The sequence below is a fragment of the Schistocerca americana genome, unplaced genomic scaffold (assembly GCF_021461395.2).
Source record: "Schistocerca americana isolate TAMUIC-IGC-003095 unplaced genomic scaffold, iqSchAmer2.1 HiC_scaffold_42, whole genome shotgun sequence".
Taxonomy (NCBI): Eukaryota; Metazoa; Arthropoda; class Insecta; order Orthoptera; family Acrididae; genus Schistocerca; species Schistocerca americana.
The window spans coordinates 1,357,087-1,383,891 of NW_025726148.1; the positions used below are offsets into that span (position 1 = coordinate 1,357,087).

Below are 26,805 nucleotides of genomic sequence, written 5' to 3' on the forward strand. Positions count from 1 at the left end.
CACTTCAGGGTTACTGTATCCCTTGGACCTTGTTATTGACGATGATATACAGAAAATGCATCCGAATATAATACAAACGGCACAATGCCGACTTAAGTACAAGAGGACTGACACTCTAATTTTCTAAGATTTGAACCCCTCCTGTGCGTCCAGTTTCAGATTCCGATGCTTCACATCAGGTTTACTGTATACCTTGGACCTTCTTATTGACGATGAAACACAGAATTTGAATCCGAATTTAGTACAAAAGGCACAATGCCGACTTAAGTACAAGAGGACTGACACTCTAATTTTCTAAGATTTGAACCCCTCCTGTGCGTCCAGTTTCAGATTCCGATGCTTCACTTCAGGTTTACTGTTTCCCTTGGACCTTCTTATTGACGATGAAACACAGAAATTGCATCCGAATTTAATTCAAAAGGCACAATGCCGACTTAAGTACAAGTGGACCGACACTCTAACTTTCTATGATTTGAACCCCTCCTGTGAGTCCAGTTTTAGATTCGGATGCTTCACTTCAGGTTTACTCTATATTTTGGACCTTCTTATTGACGATGAAACACAGAAATTGCATCCGTATTTGATACAAAAGGCACAATGCCGACATAAGTACAAGTGGACTGACACTCTAACTTTCTATGATTTGAACCTCTCCTGTGAGTCCAGTTTTAGTTTCCGATGCTTCACCTCAGGTTTACAGTATCCCTTGGACCTTCTTATTGACGATGAAAGACAGAAATTGCATCCGAATTTAATTCAAAAGGCACAATGCCGACTTAAGTACTAGAGGACTGACACTCTAACTTTCTATTATTTGAACCTCTCCTGTGAGTCCAGAAGTTAATACAAAACGCACAATGCCGACTTAATTACAAGTGGACTGACACTCTTTCTTTCAATGATTTGAACCTCTCCTGTGAGTCCAGTTTTAGATTGCGATGCTTCACTTAAGGTTTACTGGACCCCTGGGACCTTCTTATTGACGATGAAACACAGAAATTGCATCCGAAAATAATACAAAACCCACAATGCCGACTTAACCCTTTGAACGGAACATCGGTCTGAGATACCGCCATAGTTGACATTAACAATGCTAACGGCGCTGCATTGTTCGTGAGGGTGGGGAGAAGCCCAGTAATCTTCAGTCGGGTCCCGAACCGCAGCTGGCCAACAACGTATTGTCGGCGCATGCATTGTTTTCAAGTAAGTTGAATTTTTGTTACGTATTGTCGGTCTGTGAGACCGTGTTCCGAAAAAATGCATTCCCCTCCCGGTCTGACAGACCGGGTGTTCCTAAAAGTGTCAAATTTTTGCCGGTCTCCCAGACCGGTGTTCCTAAAAGTATCACGCATTTGTCGGTCTGTATGACCGATGTTCCACTCTTTGAACTCTTCTGTTTTCTGTGTAGCAACATTTCATCTATTTGATTGAAATTTTTGCCACCACACGATGCTTAATACTTTTGTGTTCATAGAAGAACGAGAAAAAAGTGTAACAACTCGTATTTAACGTTTTAATTTTTCCTCTTTCCGTTTTTCACACACATTCTCCAATTTACCGCGCAAACTTATTACAGCGATAGAATTATCCCCATTAAATTTCGTTAAAACTCATTTTTCCCTTTTTCCTTGCAGGTTTACAATGGAAGGTCCGAAATATGTTTCAAATCGGTCGAAAAGAATTGTAGCCCTTGCACGCTCTCAAAATTACCTTGAAGAATCAGACTCGGAAGTGGATTCAGATGAATCATGCATTCCAGATGAGGACCTTACTATCCAAGATCCTCGCAATGAAACAGATAATGACGATGACTCTCCCAATGATGATGATCGCGATGATGAAACTATTCGAGAAATATTTGAAGTCGAAAATACCGCAGTTCGCGAAGAAACTGGAGAGCAACCACAGTCTGACATAACTTCTGGTGGAAGCAGACTAATCACTCCACAGAAGCCTGCTGATGTTGCTAGCTCATCTACGCGTTCTGATGACACTCTAGATGAGAGTCGTCTTCCAGTTTCTTACTACGGAAGAAACAAGTGTTTCACATGGTCATCAACTCCTGTTCGCTCTAAGACGCGAACAGCAGCATCCAATATAATAAAGGTACGGCTATCAAAGATACAAGGGCCTGCTCTTACCGTGGGGAAAAACCCACTCCCAGGTGAAGTGTGGCGCCTTTTGTTTACTGACGACATGATTGAGACGATTGTAAAGCATACTAATGAAAAGTTGGCCAAAATTCGTTCTGTTATTGAACTAAAAGAAAGTGTAGCTTACAGAGACACTACTGTGCAGGAAGTGAACGCTGTGATTGGAGTCACAGTTCTTTGCAGCATATTCAAATCTGCGAGGGAGCCTATGACCTCGCTGTTTTCCACTTCGGTCTTGGGGAGGCCAATTTTTCGATCAATAATAACAGAAAAGCGATTAGGAATATTGCTTAGGGCATTTAGATTCGATGACTCGAGCACGAGGGAACAGAGGGAAAAATATGACCCAGCTGCTGCCATTACAGACATATTTAATAAGTTTATTTGGAACTGCCAACAAATTTATAGCCCTGGAGCGCATTTGACAGTTGATGAAACTTTGGTGCCTTTCAGAGGGAGGGTTAAATTTCGTATATATATGCCGAATAAACCGGCTAAATATGGCATTAAGGTCATGGGTCTGGCAGATGCACACAATGCATATATTTACAATGCCTACATCTACTCCGGCAAAGGCTGTGATGGAGCCACACTTTCTACAGCAGAAAAGAAAAAGAGCATTCCCACGCAGTCTGTAATCCGCCTATCTAAAGGGCTGTATGGCACAAACAGAAATATTAGTTGCGACAATTGGTTTTGTTCTGTGGAACTTGCCCAGGAGCTACTAGCTCACAATTTGACATTAGTTGGGACACTAAAAAGAAACAGACCCCAGATACCAGCAGAATTTCAAGCAAGAAGCGATCGTGAAATTGGGTCCAGCCTTTATGGCTTTACGAAAGAAATGACTCTGCTTTCTTATGTCCCAAAAAGGAATAAGGCAGTCCTACTTCTTTCGTCAATGCATCATTCCAATTACACTGACGTTTCAAATGATAAACCTGAAATCATATCTTTTTATAACGCCACAAAAAGTGGAATAGACACGCTAGATATGAAGTGCAGTGTTTATTCTACTAATCGCAAAACAAGAAGGTGGCCGTTGGCTATTTTTTACCACATGGTGGCCATGGCTGGATCAAACGCAAGTATACTTTATGGACTTTTTGGAGAGAAGAAAACCGTATCACGTTTTGATTTCCTGAAAAGAGTTTCTCTATATTTGGTCTACGATTTCGTAAAATCCCGACTGGCAATCTCCAATCTGCCTCAAGAGCTACAAAGTATTATTTCATCTTTAGAAGAAGAGGCAGCAAAAGAAAAGCAAATCGTTAGCCAACGGAATAAATTTGTTGTTCGAGTTGATGAGTGTCCGACGGACACACTTGGTAAAAGAAAAACCTGTCGATTTTGTCCATATCAAAAAAAGAGGAAAACTGCCTACAAGTGTATTTCTTGCGAAGAACCAACGTGCTTGGAGTGTTCACGAAAAGTGTGCAAGACTTGTGCAATTAAAAATAAAAGTTAAATTTTTTCTTTGCATTACATTTTAGTATTCATTTTCTTTGTGTTGTAACTATAATAATGTAAAAAAAAAGTATTTCTAAAGGAGTAATGTGTAAACAACAAAACACTGCAAATTAAAGTTTTTCCTAGTAATAAACTTGAATTTACTGGTATTTTAACAAATATTATGGTTCAAAAACCTATTATTATGTTTAATTACACCTTAAAGAGAGAGAGAAGCAACGTAGAAGTGCGGAAAAGTCATAAAAATAGAGAAAAATACACTTTAAATGTCCTAGCGGTCTAGCAGACCGATGTTCCATCTTACCGCCGAGTAAAAGATGTTCCGGTTAGAGGGTTAAGTACAAGAGGACTGACACTCTAACCTTCTATGATATGAACCCCTCCTGTGAGTCCAGTTTTAGATTCCGATGCTACACTTCAGGTTTACTGTATCCCTTGGACCTTCTTATTGACGATGAAACACAGAAATTGCAACCAAATTTAGTACAAAAGGCACAATGCCGTCATAAATACAAGAGGACTGACACTCTAACATTCTAAGATTTAAACCTCTCCTGTGAGTCCAGTTTACGATTCCGATGCCTCACTTCAGGTTTACTGTATCCCTTGGACCTTCTTATTGACAATGAAACACAGAAATTCCATCTGAATTTAATACAAAAGCACAATGCCGACTTAAGGTCAAGAGGCCTGACACTCTAACTTTCTGTGATTTGAACCTCTCCTGTGAGTCCAGTTTTAGATTCCGATGCTTCACTTCAGGTTTACTGTATCCCATGCAGCTTCTTATTGACGATGAAACACAGAAATTGCATTCGAATTTAATTCAAAAGGCACAATGCCGACTTAAGAACAAGAGGACTGACACTCTAACTTTCTATGATTTGAATCTAACCTGTGAGTCCAGTTTTAGTTTCCGATGCTTCACCTCAGGTTCACTGTATCCCTTGGACCTTCTTATTGACGATGAAACACAGAAATTGCATCCGAATTTAATACAAAAGGCACAATGCCGCCTTAAGTACTAGAGGACTGACACTCTAACTTTCTATGATTTGAACCTCTCCTGTGAGTCCAGAGTTTAATACAAAAGGCACAATGACGACTTATGTACAAGTGGACTGACACTCTTCCTTTCTATGATTTGAACCTCTCCTGTGAGTCCAGTTTTAGATTTCGATGCTTCACTTCAGGTTTACTGTATCCCTTGGAGCTTGTTATTGACGATGATACACAGAAATTGCATCCGAATTTAATACAAAAGGCACAATGCCGTCTTAAGTACAAGAGGATTGACACTCTAACTTTCTAAGATTTGAACCCCTCCTATGAGTCCAGTTTTAGATTCCGATGCTTCACTTCAGGTTTACTGTATACCTTGGACCATCTTAGTGACGATGAAACACAGAAATTGCATCCGAATTTAATACAAAAGGCGCAATGATGACTTAAGTACAAGAGGACTGACACTCTAACTTTCTATGGTTTGAACCTCTCCTGTGAGTCCAGTTTTAGTTTAAGATGTTTCACTTCAGGGTTACTGTATCCCTTGGACCTTGTTATTGACGATGATATACAGAAAATGCATCCGAATATAATACAAACGGCACAATGCCGACTTAAGTACAAGAGGACTGACACTCTAATTTTCTAAGATTTGAACCCCTCCTGTGCGTCCAGTTTCAGATTCCGATGCTTCACATCAGGTTTACTGTATACCTTGGACCTTCTTATTGACGATGAAACACAGAATTTGAATCCGAATTTAGTACAAAAGGCACAATGCCGACTTAAGTACAAGAGGACTGACACTCTAATTTTCTAAGATTTGAACCCCTCCTGTGCGTCCAGTTTCAGATTCCGATGCTTCACATCAGGTTTACTGTATACCTTGGACCTTCTTATTGACGATGAAACACAGAATTTGAATCCGAATTTAGTACAAAAGGCACAATGCCGACTTAAGTACAAGAGGACTGACACTCTAACTTTCTATGATTTGACCCACTCCTGTGAGTCCAGTTTTAGATTCCGATGCTTCACTTCAGGTTTACTGTTTCCCTTGGACCTTCTTATTGACGATGAAACACAGAAATTGCATCCGAATTAAATTCAAAAGGCACAATGCCGACTTAAGTACAAGTGGACCGACACTCTAACTTTCTATGATTTGAACCCCTCCTGTGAGTCCAGTTTTAGATTCGGATGCTTCACTTCAGGTTTACTCTATATTTTGGACCTTCTTATTGACGATGAAACACAGAAATTGCATCCGTATTTGATACAAAAGGCACAATGCCGACATAAGTACAAGTGGACTGACACTCTAACTTTCTATGATTTGAACCTCTCCTGTGAGTCCAGTTTTAGTTTCCGATGCTTCACCTCAGGTTTACAGTATCCCTTGGACCTTCTTATTGACGATGAAAGACAGAAATTGCATCCGAATTTAATTCAAAAGGCACAATGCCGACTTAAGTACTAGAGGACTGACACTCTAACTTTCTATTATTTGAACCTCTCCTGTGAGTCCAGAAGTTAATACAAAACGCACAATGCCGACTTAATTACAAGTGGACTGACACTCTTTCTTTCAATGATTTGAACCTCTCCTGTGAGTCCAGTTTTAGATTGCGATGCTTCACTTAAGGTTTACTGGACCCCTGGGACCTTCTTATTGACGATGAAACACAGAAATTGCATTCGAATTTAATACAAAAGGCACAATGCCGACTTAAGTACAAGAGGACTGACACTCTAACTTTCTATGATTTGAACCCCTCCTGTGAGTCCAGTTTTAGATTCCGATGCTTCTCTTCAGGTTTTACTGTATACCTGGGACCTTCTTATTGACGATGAAACACATCATTTGCATCCGATTGTAATACAAAAGGCACAATGCCAACTTCAGTACAAGAGGATTAGCACTCTAACTTTCTATGATTTGAACCTCTCCTGTGAGTCCAGTTTTAGGCTCCGATGCTTCATTTCAGGTTTACTGTATCCCTTGGACCTTCTTATTGACGATGAAACACAGAAATTGCAACCGAATTTAGTACAAAAGGCATAATGTCGACTTATATACAAGAGGACTGACACTTAGACTTTCTATGATTTGAACCTCTCCTTTGAGTCCAGTTTTCGATTCCGATGCTTCGCTTCAGGTTTACTGTATCCCTTGGACCTTCTCATTGACGATGAAACACAGTAATTCCATCTGAATTTAATACAAAAGCACAATGCCGACTTAAGGACAAGAGGCCTGACACTCTAACTCTCTATGATTTGAACCTCTCCTGTGAGTCAGTTTTAGATTCCGACGCTTCACTTCAGGTTTACTGAATTCCTTTGGACCTTCTTAATGACGATGAAACACAGAAATTGCATCCGAATGTAATACTAAAGGCACAATGCTGACTTAAGTACACGAGGACTGACACTCTAACTTTCTATGATTTGACCCACTCCTGTGAGGCCAGTTTTAGATTCCGATGCTTCACTTCAGGTTTACTGTTTCCCTTGAACCTTCTTATTGACGATGAAACACAGAAATTGCATCCGAATTTAATTCAAAAGGCACAATGCCGACTTAAGTAGCAAGTGGACCGACACTCTAACTTTCTATGATTTGAACCCCTCCTGTGAGTCCAGTTTTAGATTCGGATGCTTCACTTCAGGTTTACTGTATACCTTGGACCTTCTTATTGACGATGAAACACAGAAATTGCATCCGTATTTGATACAAAAGGCACAATGCCGACTTAAGTACAAGTGGACTGACACTCTAACTTTCTATGATTTGAACCTCTCCTGTGAGTCCAGTTTTAGTTTCCGATGCTTCACCTCAGGTTTACGGTATCCCTTGGACCTTCTTATTGACGATGAAAGACAGAAATTGCATCCGAATTTTATTCAAAAGGCACAATGCCGACTTAAGTACTAGAGGACTGACACTCTAACTTTCTATTATTTGAACCTCTCCTGTGAGTCCAGAATTTAATACAAAAGGCACAATGCCGACTTAATTACAAGTGGACTGACACTCTTTCTTTCTATGATTTGAACCTCTCCTGTGAGTCCAGTTTTAGATTGCGATGCACCACTTCAGGTTTACTGGACCCCTGGGACCTTCTTATTGACGATGAAACACAGAAATTGCATCCGAATTTAATACAAAAGGCACAATGCCGACTTAAGTACAAGAGGACTGACCCTCTAACTTTCTATGATTTGAACCCCTCCTGTGAGTCCAGTTTTAGATTCCGATGCATCTCTTCAGGTTTTACTGTATACCTTGGACCTTCTTATTGACGATGAAACAAATCAATTGCATCCGATTGTAATACAAAAGGCACAATGCCAACTTCAGTACAAGAGGATTAGCACTCTAACCTACTAAGATTTGAACCTCTCCTGTGAGTCCAGTTTTAGGTTCCGATGCTTCATTTCAGGTTTACTGTATCCCTTGGACCTTCTTATTGACGATGAAACACAGAAATTGCAACCGAATTTAGTTCAAAAGTCATAATGCCGACTTAAATACAAGAGGACTGACACTCTGACTCTCTATGATTTGAACCTCTCCTTTGAGTCCAGTTTTCAATTCCGATGCTTCGCTTCGGGTTTACTGTATCCCTTGGACCTTCTCATTGACGATGAAACACAGTAATTCCATCTGAATTTAATACAAAAGCATAATGCCGACTTAAGGACAAGAGGCCTGACACTCTAACTCTCTATGATTTGAACCTCTCCTGTGAGTCAGTTTTAGATTCCGACGCTTCACTTCAGGTTTACTGAATCCCTTGGACCTTCTTATTGACGATGAAACACAGAAATTGCATCCGAATGTAATACTAAAGGCACAATGCTGACTTAAGTACAAGAGGACTGACACTCTAACTTTCTATGATTTGAACCTCTCCTGTGAGTTCAGTTTTACTTTCCGAAGCTTCACTTCAGGTTTACTGTATCCCTTGGACCTTCTTATTGACTATGAAACACAGAAATTTCATCCGAATTTAATACAAAAGGCACAATGCCAACCTAAGTAAAAGAGGACTGACACTCTAACTTTCTATGAATTGAACCTCTCCTGTGAGTCCAGAATTAGGTTCCGATGCTTCACTTCAGGTTTACTGTATCCCTTGGACCTTCTTATTGACGAAGAAACACAGAAATTGCAACCGAATTTAGTACAAAAGGCACAATGTCGTCTTAAATACAAGAGGACTGACACTCTAACTTTCTATGATTTGAACCACTCCGGTGTGTCCAGTTTTCGACTCCGATGCTTCACTTCAGGTTTACTGTATCCCTTGGACCTTATTATTGACAATGAGACACAGAAATTCCTACTGAATTTAATATAAAAGCACAATGCCGACTTAAGGAGAAGAGGCCTGACATTCTAACTTTCTATGATTTGAACCTCTCCTGTGAGTCCAATTCTAGATTCTGATGCTTCACTTCAGGTTTACTGTATCCCTTGGACCTTCTTATTGACGATGAAACACAGAAATTGCATCCGAATTTAATACAAAAGGCACAATGCCGACTTAAGTACAAGAGGACTGACACTGTTTCTTTCATTGATTTGAACCTCTCCTGTGAGTCCAGTTTTAGAATCCGATGCTTCACTTCAGGTTTACAGTATCCCTTGGACCTTCTTATTGACGATGAAACACAGATATTGCATCCGAATTTAATACAAAAGGCACAATGCCGATTTATGTACAAGAGGACTGAACTTTAACTTTCTATGAATTGAACCTCTACTGTGAGTCCCGTTTTCGATTCCGATGCTTCACTTCAGGATTACTGTATACCTTGGACCTTCTTATTGACGATGAAACACAGAAATTTCATCGGAATTTAATACAAAAGGCACAATTACGACTTAAGTACAAGAGGACTGACACTCTACCTTTCCATGATTTGAACCTCTCCTGTGAGTCCAGTTTTAGATTCCGATGCTTCACTTCAGATTTACTGTATACCTTGGACCTTCTTATTGACGATGAAGCACAGAAATTGCATCCGAATTTAATACAAAAGGCACAATGCCGACTTAAGTACAAGAGGACTGACACTCTAACTTTCTATGATTTGAACCTCTCCTGTGAGTCCAGAATTTAATACAAAAGGCACAATGCCGACTTAAGTACAAGTGGACTGACACTCTTTCTTGCTATGATTTGAACCTCTCCTGTGAGTCCAGTTTTAGATTGCGATGCTTCACTTCAGGTTTACTGTATCCCTTGGACCTTCTTATTGACGATGAAACACAGAAATTGCATCCGAATTTAATTCAAAGGGCACAATGCCGACTTAAGTACAAGTGGACCGACACTCTAACTTTCTATGATTTGAACCCCTCCTGTGAGTCCAGTTTTAGATTCGGATGCTTCACTTCAAGTTTACTGTATACCTTGGACCTTCTTATTGACGATGAAACAAGGAAATTGCATCCGTATTTGATACAAAAGGCACAATGCCGACTTAAGTACAAGAGGACTGACACTCTAAGTTTCTATGATTTGAACCTCTCCTGTGAGTCCAGTTTTAGTTTCCGATGCTTCACATCAGGTTTTCTGTATCCCTTGGACCTTCTTATTGACGATGAAACACAGATATTGCATCCGAATTTAATACAAAAGGCACAATGCCGACTTAAGTACAAGAGGACTGGCACTGTAACTTTCTATGATTTGAACCCCTCCTGTGAGTCCAGTTTTAGATTCCGATGCTTCACTTCAGGTTTACTGTATACCTTGGACCTTCTTATTGACAATGAAAAACAGAAATTGCATCCGAATTTAATACAAAAGGCACAATGCCAACTTCAGTACAAGTGGATTAGCACTCAACTTTTCTATGATTTGAACCTCTCCTGTGAGCCCAGTTTTAGTTTCCGATGCTTCATTTCAGGTTTACTGTATCCCTTGGACCTTCTTATTGACGATGAAACTCAGAAATTGCAACCGAATTTAGTACAAAATGCATAATGCCGACTTAAATACTAGAGGACTGACTCTCTAACTTTCTATGATTTGAACCTCTCCTGTGAGTCCAGTTTTCGATTCCGATGCTTCACTTCAGGTTAACTGTCTCCCTTGGACATTCTTATTGACGATGAAACACAGAAATTCCATCTGAATAATACAAAAGCACAATGCCGACTTAAGGACAAGAGGCCTGTCACTCTAAATTTCTATGATTTCAACCTCTCCTGTGAGTCCAGTTTTCGATTCCGCTGCTTCACTTAAGGTTTACTGTATCCCTTGGACCTTCTTATTGACGATGAAACACAGAAATTGCATCCGAATTAAATACTAACGGCCAGTGCTGACTTAAGTACAAGAGGACTGATACTCTAAGTTTCTATGATTTGAACCCCTCATGTGAGTCCAGTTTTACTTTCCGATGCTTCACTTCAGGTTTACTGTATCCCTTGGACCTTCTTATTGACTATGAAACACAGCAATTTCATCCGAACATAATACAAATCGCACAATGCCGACTTAAGTACAAGAGGACTGACACACAAACTTTCTATGGTTTGAACCCCTCCTGTGAGTCCAGTATTAGATTAAGATGCTTCACTTCACGTTTACTGTATACCTTGGACCTTCTGATTGACGATGAAACACAGAAATTCCATCCGAATTTAATACAAAAGGCACAATGCCATCTTAAGTAAAAGAGGACTGACACACTAACTTTCTATGATTTGAACCTCTCCTGTGAGTCCAGTTTTCGATTCCGATGCTTCACTTCAGGTTTACTGTATCACTTGGACCTTATTATTGACAATGAAACACAGAAATTCCTACTGAATTTAATACAAAAGCACAATGCCGACTTAAGGTCAAGAGGCCAGACACTCTAAACTTCTATGATTTGAACCTCTCCTGTGAGTCCAGTTTTAGATTCCGATGCTTCACTTCAGGTTTACTGTATCCCTTGGACCTTCTTATTGACGATGAAACACAGAAATTGCATCCGAATTTAATACAAAAATCACAATGCCGACTTAAGTACAAGAGGACTGACACTATTTCTTTCTATGATTTGAACCTCTCCTGTGAGTCCAGTTTTAGAATCCGATGCTTCACTTCAGGTTTACAGTATCCCTTGGACCTTCTTATTGACCGTGAAACACAGATATTGCACCCGAATTTAATACAAAAGGCACAATGCCGATTTATGTACAAGAGGACTGAACTCTAACTTTCTATGAATTGAACCTCTACTGTGAGTCCCGTTTTCGGATCCGATGCTTCACTTCAGGTTTACTGTATACCTTGGACCTTCTTATTGACGACGAAACACAGAAATTGCATCCGAATTTAATACAAAACTCACAATGCCGACTTAAGTACAAGAGGACTGACACTCTAACTTTCTATGATTTGAACCTCCCCTGTGAGTCCAGTTTTAGATTCCGATGCTTCACTTCAGGTTTACTATTTCCCTTGGACCTTCTTATTGACGATGAAGCACAGATATTGCATCCGAATGTAATACAAAAGGCACAATGCCGACTTAAGTACAAGAGGACTGACACTCTAACTTTCTATGATTTGAACCTCTCCTGTGAGTCCAGTTTTAGTTTCCGATGCTTCACTACAGGTTTACTGTATCCTTAGGACCTTCTTATTGACGATGAAATACAGAAATTGCATCCGAATTTAATACAAAAGGCACAATGCCGACTTAAGTACAAGAGGACTGACACTCTAATTTTCTATTGTTTGAACCCCTCCTGTGAGTCCAGTTTTAGATTCCGATGCTTCACTTCAGATTTACTGTATACCTTATACCTTCTTAGTGACGATGAAACACAGAAATTGCATCCGAATTTAATACAAAGGGCACAATGCCGACTTAAGTACAAGAGGACTGACACTCTAACTTTCTATGTTTTGAACCTCTCCTGTGAGTCCTCAATTTAATACAAAAGGCACAATGCCGGCATAAGTACAAGTGGACTGACACTCTTTCTGTCTATGGTTTGAACCTCTCCTGTGAGTCCTGTTTTCGATTCTTCTGCTTCACTTCAGGTTTACTGTATCCCTTGGACCTTATTATTGACAATGAAACACAGAAATTCCATCTGAATTTAATACAAAAGCACAATGCCGACTTAAGGTCAAGAGGCCTGACACACTAACTTTCTATGCTTTGAACCTCTCCTGTGGGTCCAGTTTTAGATTCCGATGCTTCACTTCAGGTTTACTGTATCCCTTGGACCTTCATATTGTCGATGAAACACAGAACTTGCATCCGAATTTAATACAAAAAGCACATTGCCGACTTAAGTACAAGAGGACTGACACTCTTTCTTTCTATGATTTGAACTTCTCCTGTGAGTCCAGTTTTAGAATCCGATGCTTCACTTCAGGTTTACAGTATCCCTTGGACCTTCTTATTGACGATGAAACACAGATATTGCAACCGAATTTAGTACAAAAGGCATAATGCCGACTTAAATACAAGAGGACTGACACTCTAACTATCTATGATTTGAAACTCTCCTGTGAGTCCAGTTTTAGATTCCGATGCTTCACTTCAGGTTTACTGTATCCATTGGACCTTCTTATTGACGATGAAACACAGAAATTGCATCCGAATATAATACTAAAGGCACAATGCTGACTTAAGTACAAGAGGACTGACACTCTAACTTTCTGTGATTTGAACCTCTCCTGTGAGTCCAGTTTTACTTTCCGATGCTTCACTTCTGGTTTACTCTATCCCTTGGACCTACTTATTGACTATGAAACACAGAAATTTCATCCGAACATAATACAAAACGCACAATGCCGGCTTAAGTACAAGAGGACTGACACTCTTCCTTTCTATGATTTGAACCTCTCCTGTGAGTCCAGTTTTAGAATCCGATGCTTCACTTCAGGTTTACAGTATCCCTTGGACCTTCTTATTGACGATGAAACACAGATATTGCATCCGAATTTAATACAAAAGGCACAATGCTGATTTATGTACAAGAGGACTGAACTCTAACTTTCTATGAATTGAACCTCTACTGTGAGTCCCGTTTTCGATTCCGATGCTTCACTTCAGGTTTACTGTACACCTTGGACCATCTTATTGACGATGAAACACAGAAATTGCATCCGAATTTAATACAAAAGGCACAATGCCGACTTAAGTACTAGAGGACTGACACTCTAACTTTCTATGATTTGAACCTCTCCTGTGAGTCCAGTTTTAGATTCCGATGCTTCACTTCAGGTTTACTGTATCCCATGGACCTTCTTATTGACGATGAAACACAGAAATTGCATCCGAATTTAATACAAAAGGCACAATGCCGACTTAAGTACAAGACGACTGACACTCTTCCTTTCTATGATTTGAACCTCTCCTGTGAGTCCAGTTTTAGAATCCGATGCTTCACTTCAGGTTTACAGTATCCCTTGGACCTTCTTATTGACGATGAAACACAGATATTGCATCCGAATTTAATACAAAAGGCACAATGCCGATTTATGTACAAGAGGACTGAACTCTAACTTTCTATGAATTGAACCTCTACTGTGTGTCCCGTTTTCGATTCCGATGCTTCACTTCATGTTTACTGTACACCTTGGACCTTCTTATTGACGATGAAACACAGAAATTGCATCCGAATTTAATACAAAAGGCACAATGCCGACTTAAGTACAAGGAGACTGACACACTAACTTTCTATGTTTTGAACCTCTCCTGTGAGTCCAGAATTTAATACAAAAGGCACAATGCCGACTTAAGTACAAGTGGACTGACACTCTTTCTTTCTATGATTTGAACCTCTCCCGTGAGTCCAGTGTTAGATTGCGATGCTTCACTTCAGGTTTACTGTATACCTTGGAATTTCTTATTGACGATGAAACACAGAAATTGCATCCGTATTTGATACAAAAGGAACAATGCCGACTTAAGTACAAGAGGACTGACTCTCTAATTTTCTATGATTTGAAGCTCTCCTGTGAGTCCAGTTTTAGTTTCCGATGCTTCACCTCAGGTCTACTGTATCCCTTGGACCTTCATATTGATAATGAAAAACAGGAATTGCATCCGAATTTAATTCAAAAGGCACAATGCCGACTTAAGAACTAGAGGACTGACACTCTAACTTTCTATGATTTGAACCTCTCCTGTGAGTCCAGAATTTAATACAAGTGCACAATGCCGACCTAAGTACAAGTGTACTGATACTCTAACTTTCTATGATTTGAACCCCTCCTGTGAGTCCAGTTTTCGATTCCGCTGCTTCATTTCAGGTTTACTGTTTTCCTTGTACATTCTTATTGACAATGAAACACAGAAATTCCATCTGAATAATACAATAGCACAATGCCGACTTAAGTACAAGAGGACTGTCACTGTAACTTTCTATGATTTGAACCCCTCCTGTGGGTCCAGTTTTAGAATCCGATGCTTCACTTCAGGTTCACTGTATCCCTTGAACCTTCTTATTGACGATGAAACACAGATATTACATCCGAATTTAATACAAAAGGCACAATGCCGATTTATGTACAAGAGGACTGAACTCTAACTTTCTATGAATTGAACCTCTACTGTGAGTCCCGTTTTCGATTCCGATGCTTCACTTCAGGTTTACTGTATACCTTGGACCTTCTTATTGACGATGAAACACAGAAATTGGATCCGAATTTAATACAAAAGGCACAATGACGACTTAAGTACAAGAGGACTGACACTGTAACTTTCTATGATTTGAACCCCTCCTGTGAGTCCAGTTTTAGATTCCGATGCTTCACTTCAGGTTTACTGTATACCTTGGACCTTCTTATTGACGATGAAAAACAGAAATTGCATCCGAATTTAATACAAAAGGCACAATGCCAACTTCAGTACAAGTGGATTAGCACTCTACTTTTCTATGATTTGAACCTCTCCTGTGAGTCCAGTTTTAGGTTCCGATGCTTCATTTCAGGTTTACTGTATCCCTTGGACCTTGTTATTGACGATGAAACTCAGAAATTGCAACCGAATTTAGTACAAAAGGCATAATGTCGACTTAAGTACAAGAGGACTGACTCTCTAACTTTCTATGATTTGAACCTCTCCTGTGAGTCCAGTTTTCGATTCCGATGCTTCACCTTAGGTTAACTGTCTCCCTTGGACATTCTTATTGACGATGAAACACAGAAATTCCATCTGAATAATACAAAAGCACAATGCTGACTTAAGGACAAGAGGCCTGACACTCTAACTTTCTATGATTTGAACCTCTCTTGTGAGTCCAGTTTTCGATTCCGCTGCTTCACTTAAGGTTTACTGTATCCCTTGGACCTTCTTATTGACGATGAAACACAGAAATTGCATCCGAATTAAATACTAAAGGCCAATGCTGACTTAAGTACAAGAGGACTGATACTCTAAGTTTCTATGATTTGAACCTCTCCTGTGAGTCCAGTTTTACTTTCCGATGCTTCACTTCAGGTTTACTATATCCCTTGGACCTTCTTATTGACTATGAAACACAGCAATTTCATCCGAACATAATACAAATCGCACAATGCCGACTTAAGTACAAGAGGACTGACACTCAAACTTTCTATGGTTTGAACCCCTCCTGTGAGTCCAGTTTTAGATTCCGATGCTTCACTTCACGTTTACTGTACCACTTGGACCTTCATATTGACGATGAAACACAGAAACTCCATCCGAATTTAATACAAAAGGCACAATGCCAACTTAAGTAAAAGAGGACGGACACTCTAACTTTCTATGATTTGAACCTCTCCTGTGAGTCCAGTTTTCGATTCCGATGCTTCACTTCAGGTTTACTGTATCACTTGGACCTTATTATTGACAATGAAACACAGAAATTGCACCCGAATTTAATACAAAAGGCACAATGCCGACTTAAGTACAAGAGGACTGACACTATTTCTTTCTATGATTTGAACCTCTCCTGTGAGTCCAGTTTTAGAATCCGATGCTTCACTTCAGGTTTACAGTATCCCTTGGACCTTCTTATTGACCATGAAACACAGAAATTGCACCCGAATTTAATACAAAAGGCACAATGCCGATTTATGTACAAGAGGACTGAACTCTAACTTTCTATGAATTGAACCTCTACTGTGAGTCCCGTTTTCGGATCCGATGCTTCACTTCAGGTTTACTGTATACCTTGGACCTTCTTATTGACGATGAAACACAGAAATTGCATCCGAATTTAATACAAAAGGCACAATGCCGACTTAAGTACAAGAGGACTGACACTCTAACTTTCTATGATTTGAACCTCTCCTGTGAGTCCAGTTTTAGATTCCGATGCTTCACTTCAGGTTTACTGTTTCCCTTGGACCTTCTTATTGACGATGAAACACAGATATTGCATCCGAATGTAATACAAAAGGCACAATGCCGACTTAAGTACAAGAGGATTGACACTCTAACTTTCTAAGATCTGTACCTCTCCTGTGAGTCCAGTTTTGGTTTCCGATGCTTCACTTCAGGGTTACTGTATGCCTTGGACCTTCTTATGGACGATGAATCACAGAAATTGCATCCGAACTTAATACAAAAGGCACAATGCCGACTTAAGTACAAGAGGACTGACACTCTAACTTTCTATGATTTGAACCTCTCCTGTGAGTCCAGTTTTAGTTTCCGATGCTTCACTTCCGGTTTACTGTATCCTTAGGACCTTCTTATTGACGATGAAATACAGAAATTGCATCCGAATTTAATACAAAAGGCACAATGCCGACTTAAGTTCAAGATGACTGACACTCTAACTTTCTATGTTTTGAACCTCTCCTGTGAGTCCTGAATTTAATACAAAAGGCACAATGCCGGCATAAGTACAAGTGGTCTGACTTTCTTTCTGTCTATGATTTGAACCTCTCCTGTGAGTCCTGTTTTCGATTCCTCTGCTTCACTTCAGGTTTACTGTATCCCTTGGACCTTATTATTGACAATGAAACACAGAAATTCCATCTGAATTTAATACAAAAGCACAATGCCGACTTAAGGTCAAGAGGCCTGACACTCTAACTTTCTATGATTTGAACCTCTCCTGTGGGTCCAGTTTTAGATTCCGATGCTTCACTTCAGGTTTACTGTATCCCTTGGACCTTCATATTGTCGATGAAACACAGAACTTGCATCCGAATTTAATACAAAAAGCACATTGCCGACTTAAGTACATGAGGACTGACACTCTTTCTTTCTATGATTTGAACCTCTCCTGTGAGTCCAGTTTTAGAATCCGATGCTACACATCAGGTTTACAGTATCCCTTGGACCTTCTTATTGACGATGAAACACAGATATTGCAACCGAATTTAGTACAAAAGGCATAATGCCGACTTAAATACAAGACGACTGACACTCTAACTATCTATGATTTGAACCTCTCCTGTGAGTCCAGTTTTCGATTCCGATGCTTCACTTCAGGTTTACTGTATCCCTTGGACATTCTTATTGACGATGAAACACAGAAATTCCATCTGAATAATACAAAAGCACAATGCCGACTTAAGGACAAGAGGCCTGACACTCTAACTTTCTATGATTTGAACCTCTCCTGTGAGTCCAGCTTTCGATTCCGCTGCTTCACTTCAGGTTTACTCTATCCCTTAGACCTTTTTATTGTCGCTGAAACACAGAAATTCCATCTGAATTTAATACAAAAGCACAATGCCGACTTAAGGACAAGAGGCCTGACACTCTAACTTTCTATGATTTGAACCTCTCCTGTGAGTCCAGTTTTAGATTCCGATGCTTCACTTCAGGTTTACTGTATCCATTGGACCTTCTTATTGACGATGAAACACAGAAATTGCATCCGAATATAATACTAAAGGCACAATGCTGACTTATGTACAAGAGGACTGACACTCTAACTTTCTGTGATTTGAACCTCTCCTGTGAGTCCAGTTTTACTTTCCGATGCTTCACTTCTGGTTTACTCTATCCCTTGGACCTACTTCTTGACTATGAAACACAGAAATTTCATCCGAACATAATACAAAACGCACAATGCCGGCTTAAGTACAAGAGGACTGACACTCCAACGTTCTATGGTTTGAACTCCTCCTGTGAGTCCAGTTTTAGATTCCGATGCTTCACTTCTGGTTTACTGTATACCTTGGACCTTCTTATTGACGATGAAACACAGAAATTGCATCCGAATTTAATACAAAAGGCACAATGCCAACTCAAGTAAAAGAGGACTGACACTCTAACTTTCTATGATTTGAACCTCTCCTGTGACCCCGGTATTAGGTTCCGATGCCTCACTTCAGGTTTACTGTATCCCTTGGACCTTCTTATTGATGATGAAACACAGAAATTGCAACCGAATTTAGTACAAAAGGCACAATGCCGTCTTAAATACAAGAGGACTGACACTCTAAGTTTCTATGATTTGAACCTCTCCTGTGAGTCCAGTTTTCGATTCCGATGCTTCACTTCAGGTTTACTGTATCCCTTGGACCTTATTATTGACAATGAAGCGCAGAAATTCCTACTGAATTTAATACAAAAGCACAATGCCGAATTAAGGTCAAGAGGCCTGACACTCTAACTTTCTATGATTTCAAACTCTCCTGTGAGTCCAGTTTTAGATTCCGATGCTTCACTTCACGTTTACTGTATCCCATGGACCTTCTTATTGACGATGAAACACAGAAATTGCATCCGAATTTAATACAAAAGGCACAATGCCGACTTAAGTACAAGAGGACTGACACTCTTCCTTTCTATGATTTGAACCTCTCCTGTGAGTCCAGTTTTAGAATCCGGTGCTTCACTTCAGGTTTACTGTATACCTTGGACCTTCTTATTGACGATGAAACACAGAAATTGCATCCGAATTTAATACAAAAGGCACAATGCCGACTCAAGTACTAGAGGACTGACACTCTAACTTTCTGTGATTTGAACTCCTCCTGTGAGTCCAGTTTTAGTTTCCGATGCTTCACTTCAGGTTTTTTGTATCCTTAGGACCTTCTTATTGTCGATGAAATACAGAAATTGCACCCGAATTTAATACAAAAGGCACAATGCCGACTTAAGTACAAGAGGACTGACACTCTAATTTTCTATTGTTTTAACCCCTCCTGTGAGTCCACTTTCAGATTCCGATGCTTCACTTCAGATTTACTGTATACCTTGGACCTTCTTATTGACGACGAAACACAGAAATTGCATCCGAATTTAATACAAAAGGCACAATGCCGACTTAAGTACAAGAGGACTGACACTCTAATTTTCTATTGTTTTAACCTCTCCTGTGAGTCCAGTGTTAGATTGCGATGCTTCACTTCAGGTTTACTGTATACCTTGGACCTTCTTATTGACGATGAAACACACAAATTGCATCCGTATTTGATACAAAAGGAACAATGACGACTTAAGTACAAGAGGACTGACTCTCTAATTTTCTATGATTTGAACCTCTCCTGTGAGTCCAGTTTTAGTTTCCGATGCTTCACCTCAGGTCTACTGTATCCCTTGGACCATCATATGGATAATGAAAAACAGTAATTGCATCCGAATTTAATTCAAAAGGCACAATGCCGACTTAAGAACTAGAGGACTGAACTCTAACTTTCTATGAATTGAACCTCTACTGTGAGTCCCGTTTTCGGATCCGATGCTTCACTTCAGGTTTACTGTATACCTTGGACCTTCTTATTGACGATGAAACACAGAAATTGCATCCGAATTTAATACAAAAGGCACAATGCCGACTTAAGTACAAGAGGACTGACACTCTAACTTTCTAGGATTTGAACCTCTCCTGTGAGTCCAGTTTTAGATTCCGATGCTTCACTTCAGGTTTACTGTTTCCCTTGGACCTTCTTATTGACGATGAAACACAGATATTGCATCCGAATGTAATACAAAAGGCACAATGCCGACTTAAGTACAAGAGGACTGACACTCTAACTTTCTATGATCTGTACCTCTCCTGTGAGTAAAGTTTTGGTTTCCGATGCTTCACTTCAGGGTTACTGTATGCCTTGGACCTTCTTATTGACGATGAAACACAGAAATTGCATCCGAACTTAATACAAAAGGCACAATGCCAACTTACGTACAAGAGGACTGACACTCTAACTTTCTATGATTTGAACCTCTCCTGTGAGTCCAGTTTTAGTTTCCGATGCTTCACTTCCGGTTTACTGTATCCTTAGGACCTTCTTATTGACGATGAAATACAGAAATTGCATCCGAATTCAATACAAAAGGCACAATGCCGACTTAAGTTCAAGAGGACTGACACTCTAACTTTCTATGTTTTGAACCTCTCCTGTGATTCCTCAATTTAATACAAAAGGCACAATGCCGGCATAAGTACAAGTGGACTGACTTTCTTTCTGTCTATGATTTGAACCTCTCCTGTGAGTCCTGTTTTCGATTCCTCTGCTTCACTTCAGGTTTACTGAATCCATTGGACCTTATTATTGACAATGAAACACAGAAATTCCATCTGAATTTAATACAAAAGCACAATGCCGACTTAAGGTCAAGAGGCCTGACACTCTAACTTTCTATGATTTGAACCTCTCCTGTGAGTCCAGTTTTAGAATCCGATGCTACACTTCAGGTTTACAGTATCCCTTGGACCTTCTTATTGACGATGAAACACAGATATTGCAACCGAATTTAGTACAAAAGGCATAATGCCGACTTAAATACAAGAGGACTGACACTCTAACTATCTATGATTTGAACCTCTCCTGTGAGTCCAGTTTTCGATTCCGATGCTTCACTTCAGGTTTACTGTATCCCTTGGACATTCTTATTGACGATGAAACACAGAAATTCCATCTGAATAATACAAAAGCACAATGCCGACTTAAGGACAAGAGGCCTGACACTCTAACCTTCTATGATTTGAACCTCTCCTGTGAGTCCAGTTTTAGATTCCGATGCTTCACTTCAGGTTTACTGTATCCATTGGACCTTCTTATTGACGATGAAACACAGAAATTGCATCCGAATATAATACTAAAGGCACAATGCTGACTTATGTACTAGAGGACTGACACTCTAACTTTCTGTGATTTGAACCTCTCCTGTGAGTCCAGTTTTACTTTCCGAAGCTTCACTTCTGGTTTACTCTATCCCTTGGACCTACTTATTGACTATGAAACACAGAAATTTCATCAGAACATAATACAAAACGCACAATGCCGGCTTAAGTACAAGAGGACTGACACTCTAACGTTCTATGGTTTGAACTCCTCCTGTGCGTCCAGTTTTAGATTCCGATGCTTCACTTCAGGTTTACTGTATACCTTGGACCTTCTTATTGACGATGAAACACAGAAATTGAATCCGAATTTAATATAAAAGGCACAATGCCAACTCAAGTAAAAGAGGACTGACACTCTAACTTTCTATGATTTGAACCTCTCCTGTTAGTCCGGTATTAGGTTCCGATGCCTCACTTCAGGTTTACTGTATCCCTTGGACCTTCTTATTGATGATGAAACACAGAAATTGCAAAAGAATTTAGTACAAAAGACACAATGCCGTCTTAAATACAAGAGGACTGACACTCTAAGTTTCTATGATTTGAACCTCTCCTGTGAGTCCAGTTTTCGATTCCGATGCTTCACTTCAGGTTTACTGTATCCCTTGGACCTTATTATTGACAATGAAGCGCAGAAATTCCTACTGAATTTAATACAAAAGCACAATGCCGAATTAAGGTCAAGAGGCCTGACACTCTAACTTTCCTTGATTTGAACCTCTCCTGTGAGTCCAGTTTTAGAATCCGATGCTTCACTTCAGGTTTACAGTATCCCTTGGACCTTCTTATTGACGATGAAACACAGATATTGCATCCGAATTTAATACAAAAGGCACAATGCCGACTTAAGTACAAGGGGACTGACACACTAACTTTCTATGTTTTGAACCTCTCCTGTGAGTCCAGAATTTAATACAAAAGGCACAATGCCGACTTAAGTACAAGTGGACTGACACTCTTTCTTACTAAGATTTGAACCTCTCCTGTGAGTCCAGTGTTAGATTGCGATGCTTCACTTCAGGTTTACTGTATACCTTGGACCTTCTTATTGACGATGAAACACAGCAATTGCATCCGTATTTGATACAAAAGGAACAATGCCGACTTAAGTACAAGAGGACTGACTCTCTAATTTTCTATGATTTGAACCTCTCCTGTGAGTCCAGTTTTAGTTTCCGATGCTTCACCTCAGGTCTACTGTATCCCTTGGACCTTCATATTGATAATGAAAAACAGTAATTGCATCCGAATTTAATTCAAAAGGCACAATGCCGACTTAAGAACTAGAGGACTGACACTCTAACTTTCTATGATTTGAACCTCTCCTGTGAGTTCAGAATTTAATACAAATGCACAATGCCGACCTAAGTACAAGTGGACTGACACTCTAACTTTCTATGATTTGAACCCCTCCTGTGAGTCCAGTTTTCGATTCCGCTGCTTCACTTCAGGTTTACTGTATCCCTTGCACCTTCTTATTGACGATGATACACAGAAATTTCATCCGAATTTAGTACAAAAGGCACAATGCCGTCTTAAATACAAGAGGACTGACACTCTAACTTTCTATGATTTGAACCTCTCCTGTGAGTCCTGTTTTCGATTCCGATGCTTCACTTCAGGTTTACTGTATCCCTTGGACCTTATTATTGACAATGAAACACAGAAATTCCTACTGAATTTAATACAAAAGCACAATGCCGACTTAAGGTTAAGAGGCCAGACACTCTAACTTTCTATGATTTGAACCTCTCCTGTGAGTCCAGTTTTAGATTGTGATGCTTCACTTCAGGTTTACTGTATCCCTTGGACCTTCTTATTGACGATGAAACACAGAAATTGCATCCGAATTTAATACAAAAGGCACAATGCCGACTTAAGTACAAGAGGACTGACACTCTTTCTTTCTATGATTTAAACCTCTCCTGTGAGTCCAGTTTTAGGTTCCGATGCTTCACTTCAGGTTTACTGTATCCCTTGGACCTTCTTATTGACGATGAAACACACATATTGCATCCGAATTTAATACAAAAGGCACAATGCCGATTTATGTACAAGAGGACTGAACTCTAACTTTCTATGAATTCAACCTCTACTGTGAGTCCCGTTTTCGATTCCGATGCTTCACTTCAGGTTTACTGTATACCTTGGACCTTCTTATTGACGATGAAACACAGAAATTGCGTCCGAGTTTAATACTAAAGGCACAATGCCGATTTAAGTACTAGAGGACTGACACTCTAACTTTCTATGATTTGAACCTCACCTGTGAGTCCAGTTTTAGATTCCGATGCTTCACTTCAGGTTTACTGGTTCCCTTGGACATTCTTATTGTCGGTGAAACACATATATTGCATCCGAATGTTCTACAAAAGGCACAATGCCTACTTAAGTACAAGGGGACTGACACTCTAACTTTCTATGTTCTGAACCTCTCCTGTGAGTCCAGTTTTAGTTTCCGATGCTTCACTTCAGGCTTACTGTATGCCTAGGACCTTCTTATTGACGATGAAACACAGTAATTGCATCCGAATTTAATACAAAAGGCACAATGCCAACTTAAGTAAAAGAGGACTGACACTCTAACTTTCTACGATTTGAACCTCTCCTGTGAGTCCAGTTTTCGATTGCGATGCTTCACTTCAGGATTACTGTATACCTTGGACCTTCTTATTGAAGATGAAACACAGAAATTGCATCCGAATTTAATACAAAAGGCACAATGCCGACTTAAGTACAAGAGGACTGACACTCTAAGTTTCTATGATTTGAACCTCTCCTGTGAGTCCAGTTTTAGTTTCCGATGCTTCACATCAGGTTCTCTGTATCCCTTGGACCTTCTTATTGACGATGAAACACAGAAATTGCATCCGAATTTAATACAAAAGGCACAGTGCCGACTTAAGTACAAGTGGACTGACACTCTTTCTTGCTATCATTTGAACCTCTCCTGTGAGTCCAGTTTTAGATGGCGATGCTTCACTTCAGGTTTACTGTATCCCTTGGACCTTCTTATTGACGATGAAACACAGAACTTCCATCTGAATAATACAAAAGGCACAACGCCAACTTCAGTACAAGTGGATTAGCACTCCACTTTTCTATGATTTGAACCTCTCCTGTGAGTCCAGTTTTAGGTTCCGATGCTTCATTTCAGGTTTACTGTATACCTTGGACCTTCTTATTGACGATGAAAAACAGAAATTGCATCCGAATTTAATACAAAAGGCACAATGCCAACTTCAGTACAAGTGGATTAGCACTCTACTTTTCTATGATTTGAACCTCTCCTGTGAGTCCAGTTTTCGATTCCATGCTTCACTTAAGGTTTACTGTATCCCTTGGACCTTCTTATTGACGATGAAACACAGAAATTGCATCCGAATTAAATACTAAAGGCCAATGCTGACTTAAGTAAAGAGGACTGATACTCTAAGTTTCTATGATTTGAACCTCTCCTGTGAGTCCAGTTTTACTTTCCGATGCTTCACTTCAGGTTTACTGTATCCCTTGGACCTTCTTATTGACTATGAAACACAGCAATTTCATCCGAACATAATACAAATCGCACAATGCCGACTTAAGTACAAGAGGACTGACAATCAAACTTTCTATGGTTTGAACCCCTCCTGTGAGTCCAGTTTTAGATTCCGATGCTTCACTTCACGTTTACTGTATACCTTGCACCTTCTTATTGACGATGAAACACAGAAATTCCATCCGAATTTAATACAAAAGGTACAATGCCAACTTAAGTAAAAGAGGACTGATTCTCTAACTTTCTATGATTTGAACCTCTCCTGTGAGTCCAGTTTTCGATTCCGATGCTTCACTTCAGGTTTACTGTATCACTTGGACCTTATTATTGACAATGAAACACAGAAATTCCAACTGAATTTAATACAAAAGCACAATGCCGACTTAATACAAGTGGCCAGACACTCTAACCTTCTATGATTTGAACCTCTCCTGTGAGTCCAGTTTTAGATTCCGATGCTTCACTTCAGGTTTACTGTATCCCTTGGACCTTCTTATTGACGATGAAACACAGAAATTGCATCCGAATTTAATACAAAAGGCACAATGCCGACTTAAGTACAAGAGGACTGACACTATTTCTTTCTATGATTTGAACCTCTCCTGTAAGTCCAGTTTTAGAATCCGATGCTTGACTTCAGGTTTACAGTATCCCTTGGACCTTCTTATTGACCATGAAACACAGATATTGCACCCGAATTTAATACAAAAGGCACAATGCCGATTTATGTACAAGAGGACTGAACTCCAACATTCTATGAATTGAACCTCTACTGTGAGTCCCGTTTTCGGATCCGATGCTTCACTTCAGGTTTACTGTATACCTTGGACCTTCTTATTGACGATGAAACACAGAAATTGCATCCGAATTTAATACAAAAGGCACAATGCCGACTTAAGTACAAGAGGACTGACACTCTTTCTGTCTATGATTTGATCCTCTCCTGTGAGTCCTGTTTTCGATTCCTCTGCTTCACTTCAGGTTTACTGTATCCCTTGGACCTTATTATTGACAATGAAACACAGAAATTCCATCTGAATTTAATACAAAAGCACAATGCCGACTTAAGGTCAAGAGGCCTGACACTCTAACTTTCTATGATTTGAACCTCTCCTGTGGGTCCAGTTTTAGATTCCGATGCTTCACTTCAGGTTTACTGTATCCCTTGGACCTTCATATTGTCGATGAAACACAGAACTTGCATCCGCATTTAATAGAAAAAGCACATTGCCGACTTAAGTACAAGAGGACTGACACTCTTCCTTTCTATGATTTGAACCTCTCCTGTGAGTCCAGTTTTAGAATCCGATGCTTGACTTCAGGTTTACAGTATCCCTTGGACCTTCTTATTGACGATGAAACACAGATATTGCAACCGAATTTAGTACAAAAGGCATAATGCCGACTTAAATACAAGAGGACTGACACTCTAACTATCTATGATTTGAACCTCTCCTGTGAGTCCAGTTTTCGATTCCGATGCTTCACTTCAGGTTTACTGTATCCCTTGGACCTTCTTATTGACGATGAAACACACATATTGCATCCGAATTTAATACAAAAGGCACAATGCCGATTTATGTACAAGAGGACTGAACTCTAAC

The 26,805-nt window shown here is 39.8% G+C and overlaps 1 protein-coding gene across 1 annotated transcript in view; it reads left to right on the plus strand.

The window, feature by feature from the left end:
* The first annotated feature begins 3,940 nt into the window (after positions 1-3,940).
* Positions 3,941-26,805, plus strand: part of LOC124582595 (piggyBac transposable element-derived protein 4-like) — a 198,674-nt gene continuing 175,809 nt past the window's right edge. The window contains exon 1 of the mRNA XM_047131314.1: positions 3,941-3,948. Within this exon, the coding sequence (XP_046987270.1) occupies positions 3,941-3,948 (8 nt within the window). The remainder of the gene's footprint in view (positions 3,949-26,805) is intronic.